Source organism: Nycticebus coucang, chromosome 14 (genome assembly GCF_027406575.1).
Source record: "Nycticebus coucang isolate mNycCou1 chromosome 14, mNycCou1.pri, whole genome shotgun sequence".
Classification (NCBI taxonomy): Eukaryota; Metazoa; Chordata; class Mammalia; order Primates; family Lorisidae; genus Nycticebus; species Nycticebus coucang.
The window spans coordinates 43,893,371-43,905,441 of NC_069793.1; the positions used below are offsets into that span (position 1 = coordinate 43,893,371).

Genomic DNA, 12,071 nt, shown 5'->3' on the forward strand with positions numbered 1-12,071 from the left:
AAAGGCACATTTGCAAGGTGTGTGGAAGGATAATGACATTACACATGACTTACATACCCTTCAAAAGGATATCACTGCCATCAGTGAAGCCCATCTACCTGATACGTCTCTCGATGCACTGGCTCAGTCACCCTCTGACAATCTTAAATCTTTAAGTCCTTTATCCTGGGTTCAGTACATTGTGTTTATTGTCATTATTGGATGCCTGATATTCTGTGTTGTCTTACTGTTACCATGTCTCCTTCGTTGTGTCTTTTCCTCCTTAAAGGCTGTTCGCCAAAACCTCTTTGAACTACGTTTCATTAACAAAAAAGGGGGAAATGCCGCACCCCCGGCATCTGGCCGTGGTGGGATGGCTCTGTCCGCGTTGTAAAGCACGTGGTTAGGCGGTCTGTGCTCCCCGGAGCGTTACCCCCAGTCCCCCTGGCTTGCGACAGCAGCGCATAAGTTGCCTAGCATGCCTTTTAGTGAACGTAAGAAGTCATGAGGTGCGGCATAAAAGCCTAAGAAACCTTTACCCTGAAACCTGTCTGTTCAGTTAAATGACTGATTATTGCCTGATTGTTTTGAGAAACTAAGAATAAACACAGTGACTTACTGATCCACAATTAAACACAGCAAGAATAGCTGTGCCGAACTCAGTGGCTCCAAGTAAGCCTGGTCAACAGCACGTCCCTACCATAAATGTCAGTGACTTGAGACAATGCAGACACGGCAAACAAAATGTTCCATCACGATATGCACACCCACCATCCACGGTGCCTCTCACAGAAAAACTTTTCTCTAACACAACATGCATTATCACCATCTGCAATAAAACTTTACTTAGAAAAACATCTTACTTCACTAATTTTCATATGTAACACAAATCAATAGAATAGTTTAATGTTTAATAAACAATTAACTATGAATCAAAATATAATTACTAATTAAAGTAAAAATATATAAAAGTAGTCAAGCATTATACATAAAAGAATATGTTCAGCTGTTTTTAAAAGAGATCATAAGAAACTGAGAACAATTACAAAACTAAAAAAAGTTACAAGCCTTGACATTCCTAGATAAGGGGAAGCAACCAGGTGTTACTAATGAAACCACTTCCCTAGAACAAAAACCTTGAAAAAATAAACCACCTCCCTCCAAAGAACAAAACCTTGAAAACATATAATGCATGATAAACCACATATGGAGACACAAAGATAATTGAAGGCACAAAGATAATTTACAAACATAAGCAAAATAATGATTACATTGTTTTAACCCTGGAAAGAAAATGTATAAATACCAAACTTAAAAATCAATAAAGTGCAGCTACTTTCTTCATCACCCGTGGTGTGTAGTAGTCTGTCAATTCACCCTGCGTCGACCTTTCAATCCACCTGTAACGTTCACCCTGAACACCCTCAGACTGAGGCCCAACGACTGGCGGTCCGCGACAACTTCCCTTTTCCATTTAAGGGAAAGGATACCCCTTCCAGGATACCAAAATACATTTAGTCGTCATATCTCCTCAAATCCCTAGGGTCTGTATCAATTTCTCAGGTTTTCCTTAGTTTTCCAAGTTATGAGGAGAACTGGTCAGACAGTGTATAGAATGGCTCTCAATTTGTAGTTTTCTGATTTTTTTTTTTCATAATTAAACTTGGGTTATTAATTTTGGGGTAGAAGACCACAGAGGTAAAGTGCCATTCTTGTCACACTATCACATCACACATCACATCAAGGGTCTAACCTACTCAACGTGACTTATCACCGGCGACATTAACCTTGATTACTTCACTAAGATAGTCTCTGCCAGATTTCTCCACCACAAAGTTACCTTTCCCCTTTATGCTGTACACTCCATTCACTGCCCAGTTTCTCAGTCTTGTTACTAACTTAGTCATCTTTATATTCTCAAAGCCAAACACTTAGGAGATACTTGATAAATATTTATTGAAAGTGGAGATGAAATGGTCAGGAATCAAGACTGGAGCCAGGAGAATGACAATTTTCCCTTCCACCTCTCTCCACCAATGGCCAGTAGCACAGACTGTTACAGAATGTAGGCAATGCACGTAAGATCACGTCCAGATCAAGTTCCACTTCCTTTAACAGGTCTCTTTAATTATTCCATCTTTTAGTCCTGACTTCTTCATGAAAATTCTGTAGACATTTATTTACTAACAATAAAGTCTCCTTTAATAAGCATTTACCCTGTGGCAGGTACTGTGCTGACATGCATTATCTTTGTGCACTGTCTTAACAACAATCTTATAAGATGTCATTACCACCTTTTTACAAATCAAAATTAAGATTAAAGGAAATTAAGTTTATATACCTTTTAGAATCAAGGGTTCGATACTGATCTTTATCCATAGTGTCCAGGACAGGAGCTCAATATCTGTCATTGATCTGAGTAACCTTTTCCTCTTCTAAACTGTATCTATCACCTTTTCTACTGTTCATAAAATTTTTCATAGTCTACCTTATATTAAAATACAGGATAGACATTTAAAAGAAAACCACACCCACTATTAGAGTGGAGGCTCCCTATGGGAAGAATTGGGACATTCACTTCTTCATACTCCTAAAGCATTTAACATACTACTTTCATCCTGCGAGTGTTTAATAGATGATTTTGAATTTATAAAGCCATAAAGAACACTTACTGGGCAATTTTTCATTTATCAAACAGACCACTTACGTCACTATGAGAAGTGAGATCAAAGAGAAGTCGTAAAAGAAGGAAAGAATCAAGCTGTGAATCACCAAATTTTAGAGCTACAAAGAATTTCAGAAATCTGGCCCTAATTCCTCACTTTACAGATGAAAAGACTTAAACTAGTAAGTTCAAGAGCTTCTCCAAGGTCACACAGTTCTTAAATATCACAATAAGGGTCGTACAACAACATCACACCATCACACAACTTAATGATGGTACTTCTAAAGGAAACGAGTAATAATCAAAGAACTCAAATACACACTGTCAAACTATCACCTGTCAAGGTGTGTGTCTATTTAGAATGATCTTACTCATGTGAGGAGAGCAAACCCTCTATCTCACCCAAGTGGCATAAGAAGCATGAAATAAAGTATAAATATGAGAAGAAAGCATAACTCCTATTGATCAGATCTATAAATCAACTACAAGACCGACAAAATTTTTATTAAGACTCTAGTTCAGTAAGGAATAGAGCCAAAGCGCAGTACAAGTAACTAAAGAACAAAGCTACAGCCAACAAGTGAGAGTGATTCTGCCACAGGAGACAAGGAAGAGTCAGTGTATGAGCGCAAACCCATGGAAATTTTGAGTGAAATCTGTTCTACAGCAAAACAAAATCTCAGGAAATTAGATGTCTTAAGAAAAGCCAATCAGGAGGGGACTGGGCAAGATGGCCACTGCAAGCAGCTTCCGAAAGAGGCTCCTCTCCAAAAGGGAAGATAATGTCCAAAAACAGCTCAATTAAGCTGAAGACTGGGAGCCCATCAAAGAGAGAAATGATAACCGCAGGTCACCTCTACTGAGGCAAGCTGCGACTTCAAGAAACCAAGCTTTAGGTACAAAATTCATCTGAAAGGAAAAGGGTCCATCCCCTCCCCCATGAAAGCTGTGGTCTTTTTGTTTTTCTGTCTCCTTTCTTTTTCTCTTCATTTGCTTCTGCGGGTTTTCTATAGACAAATGGTGAACTGTGGACCTCGTCTCACCCCACGGTGAGTGCACTGGGAAGTGGGGACTACTTCCTCAGAGGGCCCCTGCTGTAACTCTGAACACTCTCTCACTAGGCAGAAAAACTGAACTAAAGTCTTCCCTGCCAATCTGAACTTCCAGTACACCCTTTCCCCCTTACCCAATAAACCAGAAGCCTAACCCCTGCTGAGACTGAGGGAGGAGGTTCTTGAGCAGTGCCCACCCTCCATGTCTGCCGTACCAAGTGCTCCCCTAGCAGGAGACTCTGGGGGCACGCACAGTTGCCCACCCCCAACAGGGACTCAGCTGGCCTCTGCACAAGCCACCTACCGCACCCACCGCAGCCAAGAGATTCCGCCAGCACCGCACGACTCAGCCCGCGCATGACCCAGCGACCCACCTCCGCTGCCACCAGGGGACTGCCAGCGCTCACGTGAGCCAGGGACCTGTGCTCGCCGCGGCCAGGGGACTCCACCGGCTCCCACACGAGCAAGTGACCCACAGTAGCCATGGCCAGGGGACTCTGCCGGTGCCCACACGAGCCAGAGACCCGCGCCCGCTGCAGCCAGGGCACTCTGCCAGTGCCTGCGTGACCAAGCGACACATGCCAGCGCAGTCAGGGGAGTCCGCTGGTGCCTGCCATAGCCAGTGACCTGCGCCTGCCGGGCCAGGGGACTCCCCCTGCACCCATGGGAGCCAGTGACCTGCGTAGGTGCCTGGTGCCCACCGGGCCACGTGCCACCTGGCCAGAGACTCCTGGAGCAGCACAACCCACAGCCTCCCTCCTGTACCCTCCCTGCTTCTGCACCAGCTACCCATCTAGCCAGGGAGTCTGGTAGCCGTGCGAATGGTGCCCTCCTTCCGGAGCCCTCCCTCCCTATGCGCTGAGTCCTCCTCCTGGCCAGAGACTGCAGGAATCTTGAGCTCTCTGTGCCAAAGTCACGGGGCACCAGACACTCCCAGAACCCTGTGAACCATCCCCCGCCCTGTTACTGGATCCAGGTGTGCCACACTGGGGAGCTGCTCCCACAGCTAGAACTCCCTGGCTGGGGAAGTCCCAGAGGAGCTACACAGGGTCACTCCCTAAAAAGATCCATCAATAATAGAGTGATCCCATTTGGGTCTAATCTCGGAGAGAAATCACCCCAACTGAGGACGGCCTGAGGCAACCGTGAAAAACAATGGTGAGGCAGAATCAACAGAAAAACTCTGGCAATGTAAATAATCAGAGTAGATCAACTCCCCCAAGGATCAAGGGGGCAGACACAGCACAAGATCCCAGGCATAAACAAATGGCTGAGATGTCAGAAACCAAATTCAGGATCTGGATAGCAAATAAGATGGAATTAGAATTCCAAGTGGCAATCCAAAAGATGTCTCAAGAATTCAACGAATTCAAAGACCAAATGACCAAATTTTGACACACTGAGACAAGAAGTTGCAGCCCTCAAAGATCTGAGAAATACAGTAGAATCCCCCAGTAACAGAATGGAGCAAGTAGAAGAAAGGATTTCTGACATTGAAGACAAAGCTTTCGAACGCTCCCAAACTTTCAAAGAGGAAGAGAAATGGAGGGCAAAAACAGATCATTCTCACAGAGAGCTCTGGGATAATTCAAAGAAAACCAATATTCGCCTTATAGGGATCCCTGAAAACGACGAAGTAGCTTCACAAGGCATAGAGTCTCTTCTTCATAAGATTCTTTCCAGAGAAAGTTCTTCAAGAGAACTTTCCAGACATGCCAAGAGATTCTGAAATTCAGATAGCAGTTTCAGAACTCCAACACATCTCAACCCAAATAAGACATCCCCCAGACATATCATAATCAATTTCACTAAAGTTAATGTGAAGGAGAAAATTCTGAAAGCAGCAAGACGTAAGAAAACCATAACCTACAAGGGGAAGAGTATTAGAGTAACTGCAGATCTCTCTACTGAAACCTTTCAAGCTAGAAGAGGATGCTCATTGACTTTTAACCTCCTAAAACAAAATAACTTTCAACCTCAGATCCTGTATTCAGCTAAACTGAGTTTCATTTATGATGGAGAAATTAAATACTTTAATGACATTCACATGTTCAAGAAATTTGCCCTAACTAAACCACCTCCCCAGGATATTCTAAGACCTATCCTCCATGAAGACCAGCATAATCCTCCACCACAAATGTAAACTCACCCAAAAACTTTTGATCAAATTCCAACTTCCACAGTCACAAAAGGATTAAAAATGTCCACCAGACTTTCAAAACGCTTATCAATATTCTCAATTACTGTGACTGATTTAAAATGTCCTCTAAAGAGGCACAGGTTGGCTGACTGGATACAAAAACTCAAGCCAGATATCTGCTGCATACAAGAATCTCATCTTACCTTAAAAGATAAATATAGACTCAAGGTGAGGGGATGGTCATCTATATTCTAGGCAAATGGAAAGCAGAAAAAAGCAGGTGTTGCAATCCTATTCGCAGATACAATAGGCTTTAAACCAATTAACATGAGGAAGGGTAAGGATGGACACTTCATATTTGTTCAGGGTAATACTCAATATGATGAGATTTCAATTATTAACATTTCTGCACCCAACCACAATACGGCTCAATTTATAAGAGAAACTCTAACAGACATGAACAACTTGATTTCCTCTAGTTCCATAGTAGTCAGAGATTTTTAACACCCTGTTAGAAGTGTTGGATAGATACTCCAAAAAGAAGCTAAGCAAAGAAATTTTAGATTTAAACTCAACCATTCAACATCTGGATTTAACAGAAATCTACAGAACATTTCATCCCAACAAAACTGAATACACATTCTTCTCATCAGCCCATGGAACATACTCCAAAATCGATCACATCCTAGGCCACAAGTTTAACCTCAGCAAATTAAAAAAACAGAAATTATTCCTTGCATCTTCTCAGACCACCATGGAATAAAAGTTGAACTCAATAACAACAGGAATCTGCATACTCATACAAAAACATGGAAGCTAAATAACCTTGTGCTGGGTCATAGACAAGATTAAGAAAAAAATTACCAAATTTCTGGAACAAAACAACAATGAAGACATGAATTATCAGAACCTCTGGGATACTGCAAAGGCAGTCCTAAGAGGGAAATTTATAGCACTTTAAGCCTTCCTCAAGAAAACGGAAAGAGAGTAAGTTAACAACTTAATGGGACATCTCAAGCAACTGAAAAAGGAAGAACATTCCAACCCCAAACCCAGCAGAAGAAAAGAAATAACCAAAATTAGAGCAGAATTAAATGAAATTGAAAACAAAAGAATAATACAACAGATCAATAAATCCAAAAGTTGGTCTTTTGAAAAGATCAATAAAATAGATAAACCTTTGGCTAACCTAACCAGGAAAAAAAGAGTAAAATCTCTAATTTCATCAATCAGAAATGGTAAAGACGAAATAACTACAGACCCCTCAGAAATTCAAAAAATCCTTAACGGATATTACAAGAAACTTTACTCTCAGAAATACGAAAATCTGAAGGAAACTGATGAATATTTGGAAGCACGCCACCTACCAAGACTTAGCCAGAACGAAGTGGAAATGTTGAACAAGCCATATCAAGTTCTGAAATAGCATCAACTATACAAAATCCCCTAAAAAGAAAAGCCCGGGACCAGATGGCTTTAGGTCAGAATTTTACCAAACTTTTAAAAAAGAACTAGTACCTATATTACTAAACCTCTTCCAAAATATAGTAAAAGAAGGAATACTACCCAACACATTCTACGAAGCAAACATCACCTTGATCCCTAAACCAGGGAAAGACCCAACAAAAAAGGAAAAGTATAGACCAATATCACTAATGAATATTGATGCAAAAATATTCAATAAGATCCTAACAAACAGAATCCAACAACACATCAAACAAAATATACACCATGACCAAGTGGGCTTTATCCCAGGGTCTCAAGGCTGGTTCAATATACGTAAATGTATAAATGTAATTCAGCACATAAACAAAAAAAAAATAAAGACCACATGATTCTCTCAATTGATGCAGAAAAAGCTTTTGATAATATCCAGCATCCCTTCATGATCAGAACACTTAAGAAAATTGGTATAGAAGGGACATTTCTTAAACTGATAGAGGCCATCTACAGCAAACCCACAGCCAATATCGTATTGAATGGAGTTAAATTGAAATCATTTCCACTTAGATCAGGAACTAGGCAAGGTTGCTCATTGTCTCCATTGCTCTCTAACATTGTAATGGAAGTTTTAGTCATCGCAATTAGGGAAGAAAAGGCCATCAAGGGTATTCACATAAAGTCAGAAAAGACAAACTTTCACTCTTCGCAGATGATATGATCGTATATCTGGAAAACACTAGGGATTCTACTACAAAACTTTTAGAAGTGATCAAGGAATACAGCAATGTCTCAGGCTACAAAATCAACACCCATAAATCTCTAGCCTTTATACATACCAACAATAGCCAAGCCGAAAAAACAGTCAAGGACTCTATTCCTTTCACAGTAGTGACAAAGAAGATGAAATATTTGGGATTTTATCTAACAAAGGACGTGAAAGATCTCTACAAAGAGAACTATGAAACTCTAAGAAAAGAAATAGCTGAAGATGTTAACAAATGGAAAAACATACCATGCTCATGGCTGGGAAGAATCAACATTATTAAAATGTCTATACTACTCAAAGCAGTATGTAATGCAATTCCTATTAAAGCTCCACTGTCATATTTTAAACATCTGGAAAAAATAATAGTTCGTTTTACACGGAATCAGAAAAAACCTCGAATAGCCAAGACATTACTCAGAAACAAAAACAAAGCAGGAGGAATCACGCTACCAGACCTGAGACTGTACTATAAATTGATAGTGATCAAAACAGCATGGTACTGGCACAAAAATAGAGAGATACATGTCTGGAACAGAATAGAGAACCAAGAGATGAACCCAGCTACTTACCGTTATTTGATCTTTGACAAGCCAATTAAAAACATTCAATGGGTAAAAGATTCCCTATTTAACAAATGGTGCTGGGTGAACTGGCTGGCGACCTGCAGAAGACTGAAACTGGACCCACACCTTTCACCATTAACTAAGATAGACTCTCACTGGATTAAAGATTTAAACTTAAGACATAAAACTATAAAAATACTAGAAGAAAGTGCAGGTAAAACTCTTGAAGGTATCAGCCTGGGTAAATATTTTGTGAGGAGGACTCCCCAGGCAATTGAAGCAGTATCAAAAATACACTACTGGGACCTGATCAAACTAAAGGCTTCTACACAGCCAAGAACACAGTAAGTAAAATAAGCAGACAATCCTCTGAATAGTAGAAAATATTTGCGGGTTATACCTCCGATCAAGGTTTAATAACCAGAATCCACAGAGCACTCAAACGTTATTAGCAAGAAAAGAACAAGTGATCCCATCTCAGGGTGGGCAAAGTACTTGAAGAGAAACTTCTGTGAAGAAGACAGGTGCACGGCCTACAGACACATGAAAAAAATGCCATTATCCTTAATCATCAGAGAAATGCAAATCAAAACTACTTTGAGGTATCACCTAACTCCAGTAAGATTAGCCCACATAACAAAATCCCAAAACCAGAGATTTTGGCGTGGATGTGGAGAAAAGGGAACACTTCTACACTGCTGGTGGGAATGCACACTAATACCTTCCTTTTGGAAGGATGTTTGGAGAGCACTTAAGAGATCTAAAAATAGACCTGCCATTCGATCCTATAACTCCTTTACTAGGTTTATACCCAGAAGACCAAAAATCACAATATAACAGACATCTGTAACAGAATGTTTATTGTAGCCCCATTCATAATTGCTAAGTCATGGAAGAAGCCCAACTGCCCATTGATCCACGAATGGACTAGCAAATTGTGGTACATGTATACCATGGAATATTATGCAGCTTTAAAAAAAGATGGAGACTTCACCTCTTTCATGTTTACATGGATGGAGCTGGAACACATTCTTCTTGGCAAAGTATCTCAAGAATGGAAGAAAAAGTATCCAATGTACTCAGCCCTACTACGAAGCTAATTTATAGCTTTCATATGAAGGCTATAACCCAACTATAGCACAAGAATATGGGGAAAGGGCCAAGGGAGGGGAGGGAAGGAGGGAGAGTGGGGTGGAGGGAGGGTAATGGGTGGGACCACACCTACGGTGCATCCTAGAATGGGTTACAGGCGAAACTTACAGAATACAAATGTCTTCATACAATACTAAGAAAATGCCAAGAAGGCTATATTGAACAGTTTGATGAAAATATTTCAGATTGTATATGAAACCAGCACACTGTACCCCTTGATTGCACTAATGTACACAACTATGATTTAATAAAAAAAAAAAGAAAAGCCAATCACCTGCTCTGCATATATGAGCAAAAAAAGCAACAAATATTATTAAATCCACTGTGAAGTTTTTTTTTTTTGTTTTTTTTTGTAGAGACAGAGTCTCACTTTATGGCCCTCAGTAGAGTGCCATGGCCTCACACAGCTCACAGCAACCTCCAACTCCTGGGCTTAAGCGATTCTCTTGCCTCAGCCTCCTGAGTAGCTGGGACTACAGGCACCCGCCACAACGCCCGGCTATTTTTTGGTTGCAGTTTGGCCGGGGCCGGGTTTGAACCCGCCACCCTCGGTATATGGGGCCGGCGCCTTACCGACTGAGCCACAGGCGCCGCCCCACTGTGAAGTTTTTTTAAAGAATCAGTGCCTAACAACTAAAAATTACTATCTTAAGTCAAAACATCCTTTATAAAATATTCAAACATTCTATAATTCTAATTCTAACTTCCTCTCTGGTAATGTTAGTGTGACAATCAGGTTTTTTTTTTTTGTTTTTGTTTTTTTTGGCCAGGGCTGGGTTTGAACCCGCCACCTCTGGCATATGGGACCGGCGCCCTACTCCTTGAGCCACAGGTGCTGCCCAACAATCAGTTTTAAGTGACTTACCTTTTCTTTCAAAACCAACTACTTAAGTAAGATCTTTAGAGAATTAAAAAGATAATATATATTTTTAAAAGACTTTACCTGCAATTTGCCATAAGAAATGGCCCTACATTAATAAAAGCAGAGAAAGTACATTCATCTTACCAAACTGAAGTAAAAGGTCATCTTCTAATACTGGTTTCAAATACTCTTCTTTCTCCCAAGGCACAGGGTTGTATATGGAATTCATATACTCAACTGTAGGATTCTGGATGTAAAATTAATTGCATGTTTTTCATTGCATAGAACCAGAAAAGTCTCCCTAATAAAAACTAGGGAAATAAAACAAAAAAGAAGTCCCTAATAAAAACTAGGGAAATTAAACAACAAAAAAAGAAATCATGTCTGCATTATACAAAACCAGTATGTTTCTATTTAAGAAGTTTACATTGTTGCCCAAAAAATATGTACACATTTTAATAAAAGAAAAACTATGGGCAGTGCCTGTGGCTCAGTGGGTAGGGTGCTGGCCCCATATACTGAGGGTAGAGGGTTCGAACCCGGCCCTGGCTAAACTGCAACAAAAAATAGCTGAGCATTACGGCAGGCACCTGTAGTCCAAGCTACTCAGGAGGCTGAGGCAAAAGAATCACCTAAGCCCAGGAGTTGGAGGTTGCTGTGAGCTAAGATGCCACAGCACTCTACTGAGGGTGATGAAGCGAAACTGTCTCAAAGAAAAAAAAAAGGAAAAGAAAAACTGTATAAAAATTATAATACTCAAGTCATGTTCGACTTCTGCAATTATGAGATATAAGATATAATATATGACAAAAGTTATCTGTACATACTGAGTATTACAATTTTAATATTTATACAGTTTTATATTGGATTTGCAGAGATTGACAATACAAACATTTATTTAAACAAAACTAAAAAATGTTTGAAAAAATCTTTAAAAAAGCAAAATAATTGAAATTATACTAGAAATTATGTCTGATTTTATAGAAATATTGTCTCAGTATTTCTCTTTAATACTGAATTACATTTTCACCTAACACTATTCATCTCTTAGATGCAGTTAAAAAATAATACTTATGGTGTGTTAGGTTGTGCCAGTTCCTAATGTGTGATTCCCCAAAATGATGAATACCAAATTTAAAACAGTTCGTCATATTAGTTCCTCATATTCTTTTAAACAACCAGGGCATCAACAGTCACAGTGGCATTTATTTCTCAACAAAATTATAATTAAGGTGTCAACTTACCTTAAGTCTAATGAAATTTATTAGCTTAATGTACCCATAAAACTCAAGTCCTAAAAAGAGAAAAAAAATCACCTATTTTAATACAAGTTCTGCTTAATTGACCTGTTCTATAAGTTTCTCCAATTAGACACTAAAATAGTTCTGATGTCTCAACTACTACTTATGTTTGAATTTTTTATTAAAAATAAAAAATAATATTTATACT

At 39.7% G+C, this 12,071-nt stretch overlaps 1 protein-coding gene across 4 annotated transcripts in view; it reads right to left on the reverse strand.

The window, feature by feature from the left end:
- The window catches only part of PRMT3 (protein arginine methyltransferase 3), a 136,696-nt gene that overhangs the window by 120,843 nt on the left and 3,782 nt on the right, over positions 1-12,071 (reverse strand). For 3 of the 4 annotated variants that reach the window (XM_053561278.1, XM_053561277.1, XM_053561280.1), the window contains 2 exons: positions 11,867-11,916; positions 10,767-10,869 (listed from right to left, as the gene is read on the reverse strand). In XM_053561278.1, coding sequence (XP_053417253.1) covers positions 10,767-10,869; positions 11,867-11,916 — 153 coding nt within the window. The remainder of the gene's footprint in view (positions 1-10,766; positions 10,870-11,866; positions 11,917-12,071) is intronic. The other variant, XM_053561279.1, reaches the window with a different exon arrangement.